Here is a 23,554-nt window from a genome sequence, read left to right on the forward strand (position 1 = left end):
TTTCGATTAAAAAATACGTTCTTAGTTGATAGCACAGTATTCCAAGAGTGCTTGTTTTTTATATTATTTTAAGTTACAAGCTGTAGGTCAAGGGTGAACTAGGCACAGCTAGACAGTGGCCCTTAAATTCAAACTTAATGACTACGGATTGGAGCGCATCGTTTGTCAATTACTGATCAGTATAGTTCCCTTTAACTTTCTTTTAACTTTGTGCACCAAACTACAAAAATGATTTCAATGTATTTTCATTTTCTATGATGTGAATAAGTACAAACATTAACGAGTTTTCTACGAATAAAATATGAAATAGTCAGCAGAGAATGGCTTGAGTACATTTTTACGTTGATGATTACAAACATTGATCAAGATAAAAATCAAAAAATATGTATTCAGAATATACAAAATGTTCTTATCTTTGGGGGAAAATTTGAAAATGATATTCTTAATTTTGAATAAAAATGTACATGTTGCAAAATCATTCCAATTTTTTTTTTTTATAGTATAATGGTAATTTTCTAAACTTCGCTAGGCCATCGATATGAATTCAGGTTCAAGTATAATGCATATATAGATTTGGTAATGTATGGCTCAATATTTTATGCTTATGCTTATGCCAGGACTATATTAAATCACCTGTTGGTATATGCACATTTTGGGATCATAAACGAATGCCTTCATATATTTCACAGTAAAGGGCAACAAATCGCATAATGTGTTTTTTCTTTCTAAATATATATACATATATATATATATATATAAACAATTTTGTTCTTTTTTTTGCACGCATAAATATTTAAATATAAGAACTGAGAAGACAATAAAAATGCCTGCAATTCCCTTTGCAAGGGTGCTGGCCAGGATGAGTGTTATTTTGGGGCAGGCCAAAGGAGGGGCGGGTGCAACTGGATGGTATAAAGAACAGGTGCAGTAATGCACAAAAGCATTTTAAGCATATGAAACACTAAATGATTCGCACACGTGCCAAAAAACGACGACAAAAGCTGCCAGTGCACAGTGGAACGAAACTTATTTGTGTGTCGACATACAATCCTCTTTTATATTCATAAGTATAGCCAAACAGTGCTCATCTTTTTGTTTCTTTTAAAATGAGCAAAACAAAAAAAATATTATAAAGAATTTGATATCTTTGGGACGTTTCTTGACTTCCTCAAGAATATGATAGAGATATTACGAGCAACCAAACAATACACAAGTAAGTAATTAAAAGCAAGCAAAGTTGCTGCAAATAATATTTGGAGGCACTGTGCTGAATGCTGTCCTGCATGGCTTGTAAATTATATAGTCGGTTGGCCGCACGACAAGCGGCAAGTGGCACTCATTTTGCACCGCTGAGCCTGCGGTGACGGTGACGCGGCGTTGGCAATGGAGTCGGGGATGGATTCAGGGGTGGCTTCATTCTGCTCAGCTACGCCAGCTCCACTTCCGTACCGGTTTCATATACTTTGAGCGCACGAAAATTGTTGACAGTTGCAGCGGGTAACTGGGACTAGCCCAAAAGGATCTGCATAAAAGTAAAGGTGTTAATGCTAAAGAAGGACTAAAATCAAAAAGTGTATGTTTGATAAAAGTATCTGTGGAACACCAATGTATGTGTCGATAACAATAAAACAGCTTAAAGGTTTTTGCGATTTTTTGCTTATTTCATTTACATGGATAATAGTAAGCCAATTACAGTTTAATCTTTTATTTTGAATCATCCATCTAAAATATTTACCTATTGAATCTATCTTTACAAACTTGGTTTTGCCAGCCGACTCCACGCTCCAAAAAGGACGACTTTTGTGGACGACTGTTTGGCGTTGTCTTCTGTTGTAATGTTTAGCTTACCACATGAATACTTTACGAACATAATTAAATTATACTATTAACAAGTATTGATTCCATAGGCTATCATTAAAAAAGTTATTCTATGCGCCCCAATAAGTATGCAACATTTATTTGATCGACAATTTATGGAATTCGTTTTTAAGCTGTGACTCTGCCTATTCTTAAGAATCTTAAAGCGTTATTTATACACCGAAAAAATGAGAAATATTTAAAAAAAAAGCTCAAATTATGCTAATTTATAAGACCATTCGTATGTCCTCTGTATAGGCAAGAGTCCTTATCATGCCGATTAAAACATAAACATAAACATTAAATATAAACAGCTGAAATAAACTTAAAGAAAAGCACTCACACACACACACACACACACATAATAAATAAGGCATAAAATTGTCGAGTTGTATTTCAAAAGCTTGGTTGTAAACATGGCATTGCAAGTGGACAAAGGACAGCAAAATCATGCCAGTAGTTTCCGAGAAAACAGGAACTTTCGTCTGTCAACTCGTTTCCGTTCGTTCTACCAGTGAAATGTGCTTGAAAAATAAGCAAGGATGTGCCTGAGTTAGACATGTGTTTTCTGGTAAGCTGTGCGAAACTAAAAGTTGACTGAAAATTAAAATTTTCTTTTAAATCGAATTAATGCATTTGCATCTAACAGATACTTTTGCATTTGAAATATAACCTTAAATCTTGCAGCTACAGACACTTTTGTGTGTCTCATCTGGCTGGATGTGCAGGGTATGTATCGTTTCTATCATTTACAATATAGACTTGCCCATGTCATTTGTTATTTAGAGTTTGCCGTTATTATTATTTTTTTTTTGTTGAGCTTTTAATCATTTTTAAACAACAATTCAAGTGGCGTGTCTGCACATATGTGTGTGTGTGTGTGGTGTGTGTGTGTCAAAAGCCAAAGAGCTGCACACACATAAATACGTTGGCAAGTGGCACTCAACACACAAAACACACTCAAACTCGCACTCACACACGCGTAAGCAGAACAGAACAGAAGTTGCTGAATACAAAAAAGTGTTGCATACCCAAAAGGAGCCGCCTTTGCTGCTGACGTCGCAGTCGCAGTCGCCGTAGCCCTCGGCGTTTGCTGGCACACAAAAGCACTTGAGAATTTATTTTTAACGCATAAAGTGCAATGAGTGACCGTCTGTCTGTCTGACCGACCAACCGAACTTGAAGAAGCCCATTCAGTGAACTCCACCCAACTCCCATCTACAATCCTCATCTACGAGCACCTCTTCTCCATATCTCTGACAGTCAGCAAACCCGCTTTTCGCTGCCTGTACGGAAAATTTCATATTTGTTTAATTGACTTCGCCATTCGCCAATTTGACTAAATTATGTTAAGGCACTGAAAGGGCTTAAAGCCGAACCTGATTGGGCTAATGCAGTGCTTCCCTGCATGACGAGCGCGTTGGCTTCTGTCCTGCTAAGAATTCCGGTATATGAAAATTAATATTTTAAATTGAACACTTCATCTTAAGAGCATGATGATTTCCAAACTGTTTTCGAAATAAATAAGAATTTTCATGGACAATAACAGTTCGCATTCCAACAAAGTTCTAACTTTCCTTAAATGTACAATCGGAGTTTCTTACAATTCGATTAGATAATTTGAGCTATCCACGTTATATGTTTCCAAAAAGTACATTGGAATGATAGTGTATTGCGAATTGTGAGATTTCACAGAAAGTCAATAAATCTCAAGAAATTGGCAAAAGATACTCTTCATCTGAAAGAGATACTTAAATTTGAAGTTAACAATACCCTAATTGTTGTTATTATTGCGAATAGTATAGTAAGTTAAATTAATAATGTTTACTGTATTGTTGTGTACGGAAACATAACAACAACATTCTGAATGAGCTCTCTTGCATTCTTTCTCTAAGTTTATAAATCAGAGTAAAGATTGGCATAATTAGGCATTCAATTACATTCCATCTGCAAAGACAGTCCAAGGTATCAATAAACGAATATATGTGAATAATCTCCAAAACCCAAAACCCCAACCTTTCAACGCTAATGTGTTGCAATTTGCCGCGGGCTCTTGAGACAAGAGCGAGAGAGAGAGAGAGAGAGAGAGCGAGAGCGAGAGCGAGAGAGAGAAAAGTCAAGAAGCGTTCGCAGAGAAATCGATTTGTTGTTTCTCTATAAAGTTGTAAATCTATGAAATGTGCACTAAAAAATACTTTCGCAACTCTTACAGCTACTGCTGCTGCTGCTGCTGCTGCTTTTTTGTTACTGTTGTTGTTCGTTTTCATTTTGGGAGCGCAACACGAAAAGTTACGCTAGTTTATGAAAAAGTCTTTGAGCTGTCAAACTGTCCAATTTGTAGATAAAGTTGCGACGCGCCACATTACCGTCAAAAACCCCTCTTTCCACTCCCTGCAACTTTGCTGCTGCTGCTGCTGCTGCTGCTTGAGCTCTCATTTAGTTCGCTTTTGTTGCCCATCATCTGCTTCTTCTTGTTATTTTTGAGTTTGCACTTTTTCTCGCTTTTCCCCCCCTTTATTTGTGTGTGTGTGTGTGTGTGTCATGCTTAAAGTTTGTGTCTTTAAGGTGAAAAATCAAAGTTTTTGGGGCAACATGTTGTCCAAATAAGAAACAGCATACTTTTAGGCGCGCAACCTCTACACACACACACACACTCTCACGCACAGTAGCACAAGCGTCCTACGTGTAGCGGTAACATTATGGAAAAGCTTTGCGAAAAGTTGATTTCAATATAAGTTTTACATTTTGCCCCTTAAGTTGCATGTAATGAGGCACATCGACAGCGAGTGGTTGCTGCTGATCGGATGGCGGCGGTAAGTTGCTGGAATTGCTGGAATTGTTGGAATTGTTGGATGGAGGACCACACGCATACACTCGGTAGCTATTTGGCATTAAGCTCGCAAACTTGATTAAACGTGTCGGGGCCAGCTATTAAAAGTTTCGTAACTTGATCCGAGTAGTTTTGCAAGTGTTGAGATTATTGTAGATTAAAATGGGTGGCACAAATTGACCCAGCAATGCCTTCCTTCCATCTTCCTCCTTTCTCCTTCCCCACCTATCTCGCAGAGTATAGCAAATCTCAATTTGAGTGCACTTATCACTTGCTTAAAGGACTTCAAGTAAAAAAGGCATCTTTATCTTTGCATTTAACGCTAGTTCAATAGTTTGAAGGATTTCCTTTTAGTTGCTAAAAAGTTATGCTATTCACTATGTTTTCACCATTTTTATGCACATTGTGCCACTTACAACCTGTTAGAAAAGACAGGATGGAACTCTTTTTATGGGCAATTAGAGTTTTTCACTTTGCAAAATAATTTCGCAAAAGTAAGGGTTTGACCGAGTTGAAACTAATATTTGCAAAATCGACAATATTTAATTGCTTTTGTGCTATTACTGGCATTATGTTGAAATTTGATCTTTGTTGAGAGCTTTAAAACAAATCAACCGATCATCTAAGTGCAACTTGAAGCAAGTTGAATCAAAAAAGGGGCTCTAATCCGACAGAGATGATGTTGGGAGATGGGGTTGGGAGAGTAACGACTTATAATACCCTGTGCATGGGCTTTGAACAAACAATTTCATAGTTGGCGTAAGTTTGTAAAGCGTTTTCAATAAGTTGGCAGCAGCAGCAACGGTTTTAGGTTTTCGGCCAAACTTCTGCTGCTGTTGCTGCAAAAAGCAGCAAGCAGCAAGCAGCAACTTCAGTAATTTGCGAATAGCCCTCAAAAGTAGGCAACACCAAGTTTGAATTGGAAGAGCCAGCGAGCGGCAAGCAGCAAGAGTGAGATGGAGTGTCCTTTTGCATATTGCTGTCCTTGTTGGTATTGCGGCTGCTGCTGCTGCTGGTATTGCTGGTATTGCTCCACGTGTTCTCAACTTTGAAAATACTTGGCTGATGTAATAATTACCGTTTTGCTTGCGGTCCGCTCTTTAACCGCTCTGGCGCTTAACATGCAAAACACAGTTGCCAAATCTGTGCAATATTTGGCCAACAATTTTTAGACAAGCACAAACTGACACACTTTTGCCGCAAATGCCACAGGGTGCACTGGGTGTAGAGCGTAGCACAGCTGCCATTCATAAAATGGTCGACGCCCAGCGGCACTTTTGCTGCTGCATCGCCAAATTATAAGCAGTAAAGTTTGATTATCATGCTCTTTATACACAGACAGACAAATACGCACACGCACACACACACACATAGATATACACATATAAATCAGTGTACATGTATGTACTCGGGGCGTGGCAGTCGTAAAATTTGTGTCATGCAAAATATGGATTTCAAAATGAATTTATGCGCATTTGTATTGCTGCGGTTGCTGCTGCTGATGCTGATGCTGATGCTTAATGCTTAATGCTTAATGCTGGCTTCTCCCTTGCCCCAACCAGCTACTTCTTTGTCATTCTCACTGCCAGCTCGTTTTAACCGCATTTTGGTAAATTCTCGCTCGATTCGGTTAAGGGGGGGCGGCCCTCAGCTCCGCTACAATTTTGGTCATATTTTAAAGCTTGTTGCGTATTTATTAAAATTTATTGGCAAATATAAAGCGCTGATATGAGTCGGCCGAGCGTTTAATTCCGATTTCACGCTTGACTGATTATCGAGGTAAACCAAGTATCAAAGCAATCGCTTAGAACTCACCCCGGACTGCCCCCGGACCGCCACCGAACAGCGAGTTGGGTCCGTCAAAGTTAAATAATCCTTGCGGTCATTGAAAGCGACTTACACTAAGCTGTTGCGACAGGCCTCAGGGACTCAAATTCAGTTTGAGTTTGAGTTTGAGTTTGAGGCTTCATTGAAATACAGAATTTAATGAATACCGATTATACTCGTATAGCAGTCAGTCACATGCATGTTTATATTTACTTCAATTTGTCGTCGCATCTCTGGATCGAAATAAGTGGCACTACGACTCTACGTAAAAGAAATGCAAAAATAGATCCTCAATTATGAAATAAAAAATGCTTTTTTTTTCTTCTTTTTTTTTTAATTCGTCTTTTTATTTATATTTATATTTTATTTTAATATGTTATGTGTTAGGAAAACAATGCAAAATAATATGAAACTTATGTATAAGAACCCTTTTTTGTTTTTTTTTTGTTTTCTTCTTTTTTATCGATCGTAATTGATTACAAATTACAGATTACAGTTAGTTAAAATTGTGTTAAAATTAATTGATGTACTATGTTTTTACTTGTTGTTGTTGTTTTTGTTTGTTGTTCTTGTTAGTTTTCATTTTGATTTGTTTGCTAATTTTTAAGAGTTTAGCAACTGATTTATTCACCATTCTAATGCTTGCAAAAGAATATATATATTTTTTTTGTATTTTTTATTTTGCATTTGTCGAGATCTTTCCTTTCGATTCTGTGGCGCGCTTGTAAAAAATTGCAAACGAAATTCACAAGAAATGGGTGTGTAAAAAAATTTATTACATTTAAATTTAAATAATTAATTGAAAAAAAAATGCATAAAAATGTTTATAAAATATTTAATACTTTTTTGATGCTGATGCGAATCAAATTTCCTTTTTGTTTTGCTTTTTTTTTTTGTTAGGAGAAATTTTGCCGCAGCTGTTGGGTGGGGAGAATGGAAGAAGGGGCACGGATTCAGGGGGCAAGTATGTGGCGGTAAACACAATAAATGCACTAGTCGCATGGGCTTAACTTGGTCCAGTTAAACTACTTAGTGCCTTGGTTTATACACAAAAATAATTATATATATATATATATAAAGTATATTTAATACAAATAATATTAACATACGTCAAATAATATATACCGAAATTCTTTACTGAGCTTTACCCATGTGTCTCGGAGCGTCGCATTATGTCACTTGCAGCAACTTAAGTTATATATATAAACTGAAGATAAAATAAAGATCGGTTATCTTTGGCATGCCGAAGATTAAATAACTTAACAGAGTTTCACGACTGGCTGGGAACTGAATATTTGACATTTTTGTAGTTGTTATTGTATCTGAAAGGGTCGCATATATGTCTCTGCCTATCTCGTCCCATCTTTCTACTGATTGTTCAGATGGCAGCTAAATGATATTGGGTCTGCTCCAATTAACTGCCTCCAGCAAAAAGACTGAGGAATTTCTGCTTATTCAAAATAAGGATCTACAAAAATGAAGACAGACGGACATGACGGTTGGTAGCTAGTGGTGCTGATCAAGAATATATATATATATATATTCATGACAAAATTATAATGTGAATGTGTGTTTGTGTGTGTGTATATGTGTGTCTGTTAAGCTCTTTTAGAATGCTGTCGGGTTAGCAGAGGAGGAAGCTGTTGTGGGGGAAAACAACAGCACAGGGTGTCTCGTGCTGCTAACATTTGGGAATTGAGTTTTTGCAACTGTACCTGAAACTACTTTAGCTATGCATATATTACTATTATTTTCATATAGTTTTTGCTTTTTTTTGTTTTTTGTTTTTTTTTTTTTTGTTTTGTAGACATTTAATTTATCAAGTAATTTTCTTAAACATTGTTTTGCTCATATATTGAATTGTGTTTTGTTTAGAAATATACCTTATCCGTTGTAGCTGTTGCAGTTGTACAGCATTAGTAGTCAGTGTGTAGTGTAGTGTTGTGTAGTGTTGAGTAGCGTTGTGTAGTGTTGTGTAAGTTGTATAACATGTACAGCTAGTGCCTAGTCATACATAGTTGCAGTTGAATTTGCGCCTTATGATCTTGTTTAAACATTTAAATTGGTAATTAGTTGTAACTGTAATTGTTATAGTTTAATGTAAATTTATTTAGTATTTATGTGTATATTCTTTTTGTTTCTTTTTTAATAGCTAGCAATTAATATTCTCTTGCTCAACACATATACATATGGTTATACATATACATATATGTATTTATATATATATATATATATATATATCAATTACATCGTTATTGTTTTGTTTTGTTTTTGTTTTCGTGTTTGTTAATTTCCTTTTTGCTTGTTTTTAGTTGCGAATGCAAAATAGTTAATCACTATTTAAGACTAATACACTTAGGCTCTAGGCATATTATACTAGTGCTTGTGTTTAGTATTAATCATGCTCAGATTTCATTTCATATATTAAAAAAAAAAATCTAAAAAAAAAATATATATATATATTTATATTATATACATACATATATTTGTATATACACATTTATGCAAATATATATATAATGTGGGATTTTTCTTCTATGATCTATGCCTAAGTAATTACTTGCCATATAATATATTTACGCTATATGTATATTTTCGTATGTGTATGTATTAATAATTTACAATTTTATAAAATTTTCTAACAATATGCAATTATGTAAAGTGAATTTACCTCGACTTCGATATCTTTCTTTTCGTTTTTTCTTTTTCTTGTTGTTTGTTGCTTAAATGTTTTGTTGCGTCTTTTGAGTAAACATGTTTTGAATTTAAAACTTTCCTTTTTATGTTGGCTTGTTCTTTTTTTTGTTTAAATATATAGATAATCTTTATATATAGTTTGCTTAGCTTTAAATGTGTGTGTGTATGTGTTTTTTGTTTTGTTTTATATATAGTTTTGTATGTATACATATACATATATGTAATTTATGCATTTTTGTACCAAACTAACTAACTCTATGCAAAAAAAAAAAAATTGGAGTAGTATATGGTTTATTTATGATTAAAATGGGATTTTTACATACTCTTGTGCTAATATGTACTCATTTTGGGTTTTTACTTTTCTTGCTAGCTGCTAAAAAAAAAGTTTAGCTGCTTGCCACACTGTGCAGCGTACTGTCCTTTTTCTACGTTTTTTTTTGTTTTTTTTTGCTGATCGCCCACCCTATGCTGTATATTTGATGTAGGCGTATTTCATGTTCGTCTTGTTTGATTTTGCTGTTGGTTTCTTGCTTCGTATTTTCATCGGTTTTAATTACTAAATTCTACATCAGTCGGTTTGGCACACAAGTCACGCAAACTGCGCGGACGAGAAACAGAAATGAGTTGCGCTTACAGGGCGAGTCGTGCCCAACAGCAGCAGCAGCAGCAGCAACAGTAGCAGCAGCGACTGTTCACAAACAGCGTCTGTTAACTAATGCTCCTGCTGCTGGTGCTGCTGCTGGTGTTCAATTTAACATACGCTCTCAACATTAAGAGCAACAAGCAGCAACTTAACAGCGATCATACACTGTCTCTTTTATGCTATGTCTTAACATAGTCGCGTTCTGTTAGCTATCTGCTGTTTGCTGTTTGCAGTTACTGTTATTGCTCGGTGTCTTAATTAATTTATGCTGTTACTGTTGCTGTTGTTGTCGCTGCTGTTGCTTGCTCATCATCATCATCATCCTCCTCCTCATCATCATCATTTGCTGTTGCTAAAAAGGCAATTGGAATTAATTGTAATTGCAATCACGTTCGCTGCTTGCAATTGCTACACTAAACCTCGGTGCCATCCTCGCCCTCATCATCGAACAGCTGACTTGTGCTACCCTGTCCGCTGCGCGTCGCTGTTACCGACATTTTCTTCTTGGGCTTCGGCGGCGGCCTTGGTGGTATCTTTGCTATCTTTGGCGAATCGCCGCTATTATGCGTTGGCGACGCAGCCGCACCACTCGCACCACCCAACGACCCAGATGAGGGCGAGCCAAGACCAACACCGATGCCACTAATACTCGAACCAGGCAATATCGTGATGCCATGATGTCGTGATGATGCCCCATAAAGTGGCTCCGTATCCGAATTGTACAAATGTTGCAGTTGCTGTTGTTGCTGCTGCTGCTGCTGTTGCTGCTGTTGCTGCTGTTGTTGTGCCTGCATTGCCTGCTGTTGCTGGATGAGCTCGTGTATCGGCTCGTAGATTTTGCTCGCATTGGCAGCCGATGCCACCGAGGTGAGACTGGGCGTGGCAGGCAGCGGACGATCTCGCATTGTGTATTGTTGCTGCTGCTGCTGTTGGGCACCCTGTGTGCTGCTCTGTCCGCCCGTTGCCTTATGCAGATTTAGTGTCGAATTGCCGCCAGCTGTGGTTCGTAATCCCAAATTATCGTAGACCGGTTCCGCCTGCAGTTCAGCAGTTGTGGCTGTGCCCGTTTCGCTTGGATTGGGAGATGTGGGCGATTGAAATTCGCTAAGCTGTGTGCCATGATGGGATCCGGTTGCAGCCGCTGCTGCCGCCGCCGCTGCGCCCGATGTGCTTGGAGCCCAGCTGGGTACACGCGGCTTACGTGGAATGGTCATGTATCCCTGTTTCATCACCACCGCTGTGGTGGCCGGCGAGTAGACAACGGGTGCGGGCAGAAAGGGGGATGCCGACGAGGATTGCTGATGCTGATGCTGCAGTGCAGCGGCCATCTGCTGCTGTTGCTGCTGCTGCTGCTGATGCCGACTGTTCGCTGTCGCAATCAACGCCAAGTTGCGCGACTTGGGATGCTGGAGGGTCATGAAGCCATTGTGTGTGGCTGCCGCAATCGTTGTGGTGCCATAGATGCCATGAGGCGTCATGTGCGCGTAGACGGGACTGGTGAGGGGCGGGGGCGAGCGAATGCCGTAGATAACCTGGTCGGGTATGTTCGACTGGGAGGACTGCATCGAGGGTGAGGTGGGCGGCACACGGGCCGGGAATGCCAACAGATCGGGCGGCAAACTATTTCCATACGTATCATCCACATAGGTGTGACGTGAACGGGGCGTTGTTGTTGTATCCGATAGCGCCACCGAGTGCGTCTCATCGTCCCGCGAGTGGTTGGCTATAGAGGTTAACCCCGAAAGAGAGTGAATAAAACATTAGTTTATGCAGAGTTTCGAGCACTTCTAAATTGTCCTACAGCTTTGCGAAAGTCAACCAAAATAAACATTTGAAAAGCCCGTTAAAAATCGTATTTTATATTTGAATTTATTAAAACTGTCCCAAAACTCGAACATTTTTATTTACGGCAGTGTTATTCTTTCTTTCTTGTTTTAAACAACTATTGAGTATGTAATTATTAGTTCTACTACATGGTCTAGTCTAAAGATATTCAGTTTTAATTATATATTGTTCACCGAAGCGTTTTAGATTTCAAGTCGAATCCATTAACTTTCTCTACTAACTGCATCAGTTGAACAACTCTTCTCTAGATTTTACATTCAAAATGTATTTTTAATGCGCTCTTAAATTGTTCCCTACTTTTGCTTATTTTAAAAGAAATCTGATCGTTTTTTTTTTTGTTGGTAAAAACGCATGCCAAAAATTATAAAGAAATAATGACTTGTTAATTGTATAGTTAATGCTTTCAATAATCCTTGAATGTATTGTTAAGCTGTCCCCTTTCTAAAGGATTCATTATAATCTTGTTGCTAATACCAAGCGCTATAAACTAGCATAACTAACCAAAAACTCGAGGGATTTGTCATGCGATTTATACCTTTTAGTGCTTGCTGTGTGTTGCCTATATTGTTTTTGGGGCATCTAAATATGATTCAATTCTGGAAATAAAAATTTCTCAATTTTTATATTCAGCTGGAAATTGTTGTATGTATTTTTGTATGCAGTTCAATTTTGATTAATAATTCTTTCCCATTTTACTACTACTTTTCAATGTATTCTTTTGCCTTACTTTAAGCTGTTTGTTGGCCTAATCGAATCGAATCGAATCGTTGTTGATGTTGATGTTGTTCTTTCGCTAAGCAATTGATAAATCAATGTCGATTGTTGAGTTAACTTTGCTGTTGCTGTTGTTACTGGTTGCTGGTTGTTGGCACTGTTGCTGTCTGCATTTTGGCACATGTCACTCTGATTGTTTTCGGCCAAAGCGCTCAATAAGCAACAGCAACAGCAACAGCAACAACAATAGCAACAACAACAGCAACGGGCAAGTGAATGGACAGTGCATCAATTGCATTCAATTGGCTTTCCAATTGTCATTGCAATTCAATTGCCAATTGGAAATTTAAAGCAAACATCTCTCGATGGCTGTTTCTGGTTTTCCTCGATGTGTGTGTGTGTGTGTGTGTGTGTCTGTTTCTGTGTTGTGTTTACCAGCGCGCTGGCGGCCAATGTTGCCAAATGCGGCGGAAGTAATAGATACAAATGTATCTGTATCCGTGTGTGTATACATTCATATATGTATATATATATATATCTATCTATATATATATATATATCTATATATGGGCGCGTGTGTGTTTTGTGTTTGTATTAACGCTGCGAAAAATGCGAGTTAAATTGTCGAACTACTGCTCTGCACTCAACTGGAAATATTCGACAAATAGATCAAATGTGCAATTTGCACACACACACACTGAGTTGAGCAAATAGACAACACGTTGCCATTGCCATCCATTGTGAATGGATAAACAAATGCAGATGAGCGAAGGAAATTAAAATGTTGCACACGTTCAATAAACATGTCTCTCTTCCAGTCTTCATCTCTATCTTTCTCTCCTTTTTGTTTTTGGAATAAATTCATTTTGGAAAAACAAAACAAAAATACGTGGAGTAAGTTGACTTCGAGTAAGACAAATGACTATGATGTTGCCTGCTGGGCGAGAATGTGCCATTGATATCGATATCGATATAGATATAGATATTCTGGGCACCTGTTCATCAACTTATTGAGTGTTTTATTGCATTACGACAGGAATACTCAACTCTATAACTAAGCTTCAACTAAAAAACTCACATAATTCTCAATCTTAAAATGGGGTTTCTGCGCTCTTCTAATAAAGGGTATTCTAATCGGTGTTGAAACAATTAATGCAGTTTTTTGTATTTTTTATGTGCAATCTAATTCAGATCTAATTCAGAGTTGTTTCCAAGAACTGCACAGAGGTATTTTATTTGCAATACGAGCATAGTTTAGAGGAACTTGTGCTAATGAACCGCATTGAATTGAAAAGCTGATATTTATTAGGGATGCCCCTATTTTGGTGAACCTTAATCACTTATTGCTTGCACTCGACTGCAAGTTGCTCTCACTTACCGTAGGCAGTTTCATCCAGTAGGGTTTTCTTGATCTCGTGTCCATCGTCGCCACCGTCGACGCTCTCGATGTCGGTGCGACGTGGGGGCTTCTCGACCGGGTTCACTTCGTTGAGGAGGCTCTTTTGCATCTCCATAATGACGGATCCCTCCAGCATGGAGCTGTTGTGCGTCTTATCGAGCTTGCACGAGATCAGGCCATCACCACTCATCATGGTGTTGTCCTTCTGGTAGGTCTTGACGCGACGGCAGTACCAGAAGAGCGTCAGCACCAGAAAAATGAGCAGTACGAGAAATGTCGTCACAATAACGCAAATGACAAGAAATATGCTCGATTGCGGATCACTTGTGGAGGCGCCAATGGCGCCACTGATGCCCAAGCCACCGAGACCATCCGAGCCAGATGCTCCACCCATATAGACGCCACTGACCAGGAGCTGGAATTCGGCTTCTGCTTTGCCGCCGCGATTGTCGGCGACACAAATGTAGACGCCCTTGTCGGAGTTACGCACTCCATAGATGCGCAGCTCGGAAGTCATCACCTGAGCCGTCTGCTGATGCCCGCTCACCTGTTCCACGGAGTTGAGGATGCGTATGTGGAGATCATTGGGTCCCGGATTTAGCTGTCGCTTATTGTAGATCCAAGTGACATTGGGCCGTGGGGTGCCGACAATGCGGCAGGGTAGCGTAATGTTGTCATGATTTGCCTCGACAAAGGAGCGCACAGAGCCGAGGATGCGTGGCTGACACGCAAAGTTCTCTGAAGGCACTTCGCTCCACAGCTTGCCACGCAGCTGGCGTGGCTCCTGGCAGTCAGTCGGCGGAGTGTAGAGTCGCTTGGCAATGGCAAAGTCACGGAATTCCTGCAGTTCGCAGCTACAGTTCCAGGCGTTGCCCTGCAGCGATAGATAATTCAGCTTGGGCAGATTGGCGAACGTCTCCTTGTGCAGATGGGTCAGTTGATTCTGCTCCAGAGAGATGGCGCTGAGTGGTCCGGCAAAGACATTCAGTTGCACCTGCTTTAATCGATTGTTGTTGAACTCGACGCGTGATAGAAAGGGCAGATCGACGAACAGACGACTCTCGAGCACCTCGATTTCATTGTTGTTGATGATCACATTGCGTAGCTTCTCGAGGCCCTCGAAGGTGCTGGGGTGCAGCTGGCGGATGCGATTGCTGGACATGTCCAGCTCGATCAGTATGGGTAGGCCCTTGAACGCATCCCGATTGACCTCCTGGATGGTGCAGTTGCGCAAATAAATCTTGTGCAGATTCTGTAGGCCCGCCACCAGAAACTCCTCACGTCGCAGCTCCGGTATTTGATTCTGTGAGAAATCCACCACTTGCATCTCATTGCTCATGTCCTGCGGTATTTTAGACAACTTCTTGCCCTTACAGTCGGCACTCTTCTTCCCTGAATTCCAATGGCAATGACAATTGCTGCAGTTCTGCATCCAATCCCGATGAGCCACCGTTTCCTGCATCAGCAGCATTAACATTAGCCCTGTTAACATCAGCGGCAACAGCATTGATCGCCTCGCTCTCTGCCTCGGTCTGTTAAGCTCCTCTGTTGAGTCCATGACAACTGTTAAACTCACTCAACTCACTACTTGTGCTTTTGCCTCTCTCTCTCTCTCTCTCTCTGTCTCTGTTGTTTAGCTCTGGCTGTCACAGCCACAAGAGCTGTTCTTCAGCCAGCTAGCTGCTGCTGTTAATCCTTTCGACACGCTGTTAATTTGATTCGTGTTCCGTTTTAGCTTTCCTTTGTGCACTGATTGTGGTTGTTGTTGTTTTTGTGGTTGCTGCTTGCGACAGACACGATTCTGATTAATGTATGCGTTCCTTTTTCTTCTTCTTTCTTCCCTGCCTGCCTTTCGTTCTTTTTTGGACAGCTCTTGTTCTTATATTCAATGTGGCTTCTCTTTCGACTTTTTCTTTTGCTTCTCCTTATTGCTGTTGTTTTTTGTTGTTGTGCGGTGAATTTAAATTTTCAATTAGCAGTGCAGTTTCCACCTGAAAAGAAATGCGCAACAAAAGTAACAGAAATAATGGGAATTAGTAAAGGTCTGCGTCAGAGTGAAATGCTAATATTAAAATACAAAAAAAACATACACATTTATATACCTATATATATATATAAATAAATATAATTATATTTATATATACATACATAAAGCTCGCAGCGGGGACTGCCTGAAAGGTGAACAGTTAAACAATTCAATAAACGCCATAAACAAAAAAAAAGAATCGAAAAAAGGATTTATCCCGGCAAAGACAAAAGTTTCATATCATTCACATACAGTGACGATAGAGCGAGAGAGAGAGAGAGAGAGAGAGAGAGATGGACAAAGCGCTTAGCGCTCAATTAATGTGCATTACAACGTAATGAGGTCGCCGCATTACGTAAAATGTGTGTTAGCGCTTACGTTGCCATCGTTTTTCGGGCTATTCGCAAAATGGAGCTGTAGCAGCAATTAGAGCTTGTGTTACACAGAAAATGTGCATAGTTCAACAAGCATTTTATATACAGCATATCCCCCAAATTGCGATGCTGCGTAACCCAATTAATTAATAGTGATACGCATGTTCCATGTTAAGTAGCTGAAAAGTGAACGTGAAAAGCATGCAATTAAAATGGCAGCCATATTGAAATCATTTCTCTCCAGTGACGAGAGCGAGCGCCAAAGAATGATTAAAAACTTGTGACTAAAGTGACAAAGTCTGTTGGCAAAACATCGCTTTAATCTATCTAAATTTGCATACGTATGTGAAAGTTGTATTTCTTCGTAAAGTTTCTAATTTGATATGTTAGTGCTAAAGTTGCAAACGCTGTTTTTTTTTTGCGTTTGTGATTTACATAACGTTCTATGTTACGTTGCGTAACGCAACGCGTTCTGCCATTGCTTACGTAGTGTGCATAAATAGTGCACTTGTTGTAAGTGGCGTTCCCGTATCATTGTGTGTTAATTAAGCTGTGAATTTTTGATTACATCACACGAACATAATTGAAATGGAAATGGAAATGGAGAAGCAAGTGGAGTACTTGGCACCTTTTCACTTGATTAATTGTGACGATTGTCATTAAGACAGTTTACGTGCTTCATTACGTTATTCATTACGTTATTCAATTAATGTCACATGCCGAGCAGTGAATGATCTGGCAACATTCGAGCCACAGACACAGCGCACATCATGCGGTTCAAGGCAAAGGCAAATGGTGCAAAACCGCAAAGCGACAACTACAAGCAACCAGATAAAGAAGAACAAGAACAAGAAGACGAAGACGAAGACGAAGAAGAGGAAGAGGATGAAACAAAGGACCGCAGGACCCCATAGCAAAATGTGAGAGACAAAAGGATGAAAGTTCGCTTCTGTTTGGATTACGCTCAGTTTGGGCTGTGAACTCAAGTTGTTAGTTCAGCTCTGCTCAGGTGGGGCAGGGAGAGGGGGCGTGTTAGCGACTTGATTAATGAAAATGCCGTTAAAATGTGACACTTTGCGGAGCCTAACTGTCTTGGCCACGCCCACCTGCTGGGCGTACTTCAACCTTCAAATTGAGTGGGCGGCCACCTTTTGTGTTCTATGACGCTTTTTTCTCTCTGGCGCTAAAGTGTGAACAAGACAAGAGACACACAACAAAACAAGACAGCAAACAATCTGTGACCCGTCGACCCACTTCAACACTCAACACTGAGCACTACAGAAAAAAATAAATATATATATATATACATATATATATATGCTTCTTTTTTCTTCTTTTTTTTTGTTGGCCTTAATTAAACGCGCTGCTATTGTTGCCACAAAGATTTCAGAATGGGTGCCACCCCTTTGACATGAGACAAAAGAAACAAAGTATTTAAAAATTAAAGTGCACAAATAGCTGGGCAAATTATGTATGAATAATTAATTAAAAAATTACAGTAGCAGCAAAACACGAAAAATTGCAAATAAGTGTTGGAAAATGCATGAAAAGCCGCAACGGAAACAGCAACCAGCAACCAGCAAAAAACAATAACAGAAAACAAATGAGAACGTTGCAGTCGGGCGTAAACTACTGCCAAATACTCTGATACCAATGAGTAATACAAGCTAATTACAGTTGCAACAGAACAGGGTGACTCTAGCTGACAAATTGTGGACGACATTAAGTTGTGGCAAATGTGCGTTTTTATTGATTTACACTTTCGGAAATTTCGCTTTTGGCGATGGCAATCAAATTTATCGAATCCTATTAAATTCATCAATATTTAAGTGGTCTAACTCAAAACCTGCGCAAGATATGGCCATTTCCGGTAGGCGATGCCAATGCTGATCTTTGAAGGACATCACCAACACTCTACTAGCCAAATTTGATGAATGTAGCTTTCAAATTGTGGGAGATATGTGGCGTTCTCAATTTGCATTTATCGATTTGTTCGATTTCCTAGCCTCCTTTTTTGACAGACAGCACGGATATACTCTTAATAGCTTCGATATCAGTGTATAGCAACTACAGTAAATGCAGCGTGCGAACATTTTAATAATATTTTTTTCCACCATTTGCACAACCAATTTGCTCTCTCTCTCTCTCTCTCTCTCTCTCTCTCTCTCTCTCTCTCTCTCTCTCTGTCTTTCATTCAGTTCCCTCCTTCTCTCTATCTGCATTCCACTGGTCAGCTCTATTCATGCCAGACGCGCAAGCATTTGCATATTGCGTATTATTACCATATATGCATACTCCTTGATAAATTATTCGCAGATATGGCATATTCACATGTATATATTGTGATAACAACTTGGAAACCAGTACTACTGCTACAGTAATATATACATTTTGATCAGCTCTGTTCATCTTAAGGTTTTCACAAAACTGCCGCATATTTATGAGAATATATATATTTTTTTAACATAAAGTTGGATAATTTCACAGTGAAAATATTTCCGATTTGCATTGTTTTATTGCTGGTATTTTTTTTGTTTGCTTTCGGTTACGGACTGCGAAACCGACAGATGGACAGATGGACAGCTGGAGTAGAGAAAGGAAGAACCTCAAAACAAATTAAATATGCAAATAAAAGAGAAATGCTGCAATTTTGCGCTTTGTTAAATATTTCCTCAATGGTTTTTTTTGCCGTCTCTCATCACATTTATTTGTTGTTGTCGTTGTTGTCGTTGTTGTTGCCCCGCTCTTTTCTTTTCGCATTTTTTCATTTGGTTATGGGTGTTGCATTGTTTGCAGTTCCCTTGGCCCTTGCACCCTTCCCCATTGCCCACGTTTCTTTCGTGTTGCACTCTATCCACATTATAGCAAAAGCGACGACCAAATTATATCTCTGAAAAGCGTTCTCAAAGCACTCAGTTTTCCGCTTCCCTTTCACATTCTCCTCCTCTCTCTCTCTTTCTCTCTCTCTCTCCCTCGCGCTTTCTTTGCTTAAATATTTACTTAATTCAAGTGTTTCTTGTCGGTTAATATGTTTATTAAATGGCATAAAAATTGTCTGGCAGCAGTGGCAACACATTAAAGGGGCTTTGCTGTGTCCTTCTCTCTCTGTCTCTCTCTGTCTGTCTCTCTCTCTCTCACACCCTCTATATGTGTCTTATCCTGTGCACAGTTTATATCGCCATTCGACCTGGGTATTTGCACTCGTATCGCACCAAAACGCCAACCCCAAAATCCACCACTCCTAATTGTGGCGACAATTTGCGATAACGATTTTTGGGGTTGCCAGTTGCTAATGTCCCAATTTGTGTATTGTTTGTGGCGCCCTCTAGCGACCAGTCTCTCCAAATCTCTCACACACTTTTGCCATGTGCCACGGTTCGACACGCCCCCGACAGCCACCCCCTCCCTGCTCCCAGCTCGCCCACTTGATTTCTTCGTCTCTGTGTTTCTCCATTTCAAGCAATTCAGTGTAACGATTGTTACATTTTACTCTGTCATTTTATTGCCATTTGCGGTTGTAATTGCTATATAGAGTGTCACGCCCAAACGCCTATTCTGTAGACCCCTCTCCCCACCCCCTTCCTCCACTACACCACCACCACCGCCACTTTTACTGTTGCTTTGCATAGGTCTGTTGCTGCTGTTACTGCTGTCTATTGCCAGCTTAAATCGATTTGAACAAATTTAATTGCATTGGTTTTGGTTTCAGTTTTCTTTTTTTGTCGTCTTTTTTTTTTGTTTTTGGCTTTCTGTTTGGTATATTTTGTTTGTTTTTATTATTTGCATTTTGTATTTGTTGTTGGTTTTTTTTTTTTTTTTTTTTTTTTTTTTTTAATGTTTTTGTCCTATGCCAATTGGCAATTGCTTTTTAAGTGTCGTTTTTCTCCGCTTCCTCTCGCCTTTCTCTTCCTCCCTCCCGCCCTCTTTCTCTATGGGTGTGTGTGTCAAAAGTTGTTGAACCGTCAAAAAATGAAGGCAAACAACAACAACATTAAATTTTTCCCATTGACCGAAGCCGTCGCAACAATTTGTTGCCAAATGAAGCGAATTTCTTTTCACAGTTTTTTCCGTGTTTCTTTTATTTTTGTTTTTTGTTTTCGACTTGTTTTTAATACTTTTTTTATGGCTGCCCAGCATAAATATTTAACAATGCGTAGAATATGGTTATTGCTTTTTATAAAGCACCCGAAAACTGCAAAACTCGTAACCCCAAGCGTAACTGGAGACAGAGAAAGAGGAAGGAAAGAGGGCAAGCAGATGAAGAAGAACAAAAGAGAAAAACTCATAACTGTAAGCTAAAAGCCTATTTGCAAATTGTTTCATATTACATTACATATGCCCTCCCTCTCCCTCTCTCACTCTTCCCCTCTGTTTCGCTTGGCTAAATCAGATGGCCAATGGTCAATGCAAGGAGCGAGAAAGAGCGCGGCGAGTGGCAGCTCAAGTTGCGGCCATTTGATATCTATAAGCTAATGAGCTGAGACAATCTACGAAAGGGTTTCAACTTTTACACCACTTGTAATTGGACAGCCAAGGATCAGTTATCGCAAGGCGACATAAGCAATTTAATTCAATTCAATTCTTGCAATATCGAAGACGAATATTCATTGCTATAGAAAAATCTGGCAGATCCGTTGCAGAGTATCAAACTTCAAAAGTTAAGTTGAAGTTTTTAACCTAAGAACTGCATAAATTCAAATCAAGGCGTGTTTTTAAATCAATTTTGAATTGTAGCAGAAATCAGCTTGAGATAAACGATGTGCTGTAGTTCTTAGAAAGCTATCTGCCTGAATAGATTTCTGGCTGGCCATAGTAAGCAGCGGAAGCAGCAAAGAAAAATAAATAGGTAAGTTCAAGCCGGGCCAAGAATCTGCACAAAATCTAACTCGCTCGAATATCCATGCCGGAAATTAGAAACCTACAACAAGAACTATAACAACAACAAAACTTTGACCAACTTCGACCAATCAGTCAGTAGCAGAGAGAGAGAGAGAGAGAGAGAGAGAGAGAGAGAAAGAGTTTTGAAACGGAATCTGCATCTAGTGGCCCTGTCCCATGTTTGCACCTTTTTTACCTATTGTACCTTCACTTCCACTTCCACTTCCACCTCAAATTTCATCTTCATCTTTATCTTATATGCATATTGCAATCATTGGCGCATCAGATCGGCCATGTCGCTGCAATCTTTGTCACCCCGTTCTTTGTTCGTTCACCACCCCATTGCTGCATGCACCACAGAATGACCGTTGGCTGTATTTTGATGACTTGCTTGCAACTGATTGCAACTTGGCAGCAACTTCTGGCTGCTGTTCCCGTCCGACCAATTGTTTATGTGGCGCGCTTGGCATACCGACTATTCCAAATCAAATATTCAATTTCAAGTACTGCCACTGGCAGGGTTGCCAACACAAGCTCAGCCTCGAGTCTTGAATTGTCCTGCAAGGAGAGAAAACGAATGGCGAGCAACTAAAGTGGGCGCTGGACACGCCCTTTTCAATTTGCGTGTGCCATTGCATGTGGGGCGCTGGCAACTCTGGCGAAAAGTAATCGAAAAAGTACAAGAGGAAAAAGATAGGGACAATGCTTACCTTAAGATACCCTCTAAGTAAAATGAACTGAGATGTCAACAAAACAAAATCAAAGACTATATCTTTACTATACCTGTAACAAGATGATAGCTATTGGAAAGTAGGGGATAAAGTAGAACACATTAAATTGTGTTAACATATTCAAGCAATAATTGTGCATGCTCCTGTATGCCAATCCCCTTTTCAAGGGGTATCCACAAGAAAGGCAGGGGCAATTCACTGCAACGGAGCAGACAAAACTTTCACTTTCGCCAAGGTTCGTCGCTTCGAGGAATCGCCCCCAACCGAAACGCACTTAAGCACTTCTTGCTAGGGGTTGGACACATTAAGGAGGGGTGGGGAGATTGCTAAGTGTGTGCTAGGCATGGGGAAGGGGAAGGGGGAAGGGGGGGGGGGCTTCGAACTTATTTTTGCGTAAATTTCATTTGAGTTAAGTTCGCGCCCTCATGCAGTGTGTCCAGTGATTGAAGTGGCCGCCGCAGGGTGGCAAGGATCAGCGACAAGATGAAGATGACGATGAAGATGAAGATGATGCTGCTGTTGAGGAGGTAGAGAGAGGGATGCATGGGCGGGGGAAGACAGGGCAGGCAGGTGCCGTGAAAACTTTGAATTTAATTTGGCGCTTGTCTAGACAACTCTGTGAACTGCGAGCTGTGAGTTTGCTTTATGTTTTAACTCAACTACGTGGTTCGAATTGATTGGAATTGTGTCCTGTCCAGTCCTGTCCTGTTCTGTTCTGTCAGTTCAACTGTTGGTCAAGAGGGTGAACACGTCACGTGTTTTATATCAGACGCTGCCCTCCACATTGATTGCTGCTCTTTATGATGCTAGTCGACGCTAAGGACACGTCCCCGGAGTAAATGCCACAAAAGGTGAGAAAACCATTGTAAAATGATGGCGGGCTGCATTGATGATTATTGTTTTCTTTTCCGGCAATTTTATCCGAAGATTGCTTTCAGCCAAGTTAGCGAAAATACGAAATTGAATACCAAACTGGCCCATCAACTAAGCATCAACATAATTTAGCTACTATTGAAATCTAGCTATCCAAGAGTCCATTAACATTGAGAAAGAGCGAGAGGATGTTAATATGAATGAGTAATGTTAACAGAGCCTGTTATGATTAACAGTTGCATAACAGCAATGCAGTCACACCAAAGAGAGCCACAGCATTTTCATTTCCTTACAAATTCACAGGATCAACTCAAAATACCTTTAGATATATTTAGTTATCTGCACAGATGATCGCTATATAAATTGTAAGCAAGCCATAACACAGTTGTTTTAATTATGTACATAAGTTGAATAACAGTTGTTAACTTGGTAGGAAATTCAGTGTATGCACAAAATCCGATAATATATCCAAATAAAAGTAACTGTTTTTCGAGTAGTCTACTTATTTGTGAAAGCAATCAGTTTAAGTAGGTGAAATACTCGCTTTTGGTCAGGTGGGAATACGAGCTGAGATCTTTCTGCGGGTGCCTCGCATTGATTGATTGGTAGGAAGGGACCTACGACGGCACCAGAGTGGATGTGTGAGATAGTAAGATTGGCAGACTGAAGGCGGACAGAGTCGAGTACACAAACTGCCACACATGAAGTTATTATCATTAACCTCAACGTGCAACTCCAGCCTGCCGCACCTGCCAGGCAGGCTGCCTACTCCAGCTGCCAACTTTTTTTTCGTTCAGCCATCTCTGTCCTTCTCTCGTCTGCTGTGTGCTTAACCTGTCAACAAGCATTTGGCCATCATT

At 39.7% G+C, this 23,554-nt stretch overlaps 1 protein-coding gene across 1 annotated transcript; it reads right to left on the reverse strand.

The window, feature by feature from the left end:
- Window positions 1–9,316: 9,316 nt before the first annotated feature.
- LOC6569395 lies at window positions 9,317–15,756 on the reverse strand. Its single transcript, XM_001995616.2, has 2 exons — window positions 13,792–15,756; window positions 9,317–11,577 (listed from the first exon to the last, which is right to left on the reverse strand). The coding sequence occupies exons 1-2, from the start codon at window positions 15,368–15,370 to the stop codon at window positions 10,268–10,270; spliced, it is 2,889 nt and encodes a 962-aa protein (XP_001995652.1). The 5' UTR covers window positions 15,371–15,756; the 3' UTR covers window positions 9,317–10,267.
- Between the last annotated feature and the right edge of the window lie 7,798 nt (window positions 15,757–23,554).

The sequence above is a fragment of the Drosophila grimshawi genome, unplaced genomic scaffold, assembly GCF_018153295.1.
Source record: "Drosophila grimshawi isolate 15287-2541.00 unplaced genomic scaffold, ASM1815329v1 contig_848, whole genome shotgun sequence".
Taxonomy (NCBI): domain Eukaryota; kingdom Metazoa; phylum Arthropoda; class Insecta; order Diptera; family Drosophilidae; genus Drosophila; species Drosophila grimshawi.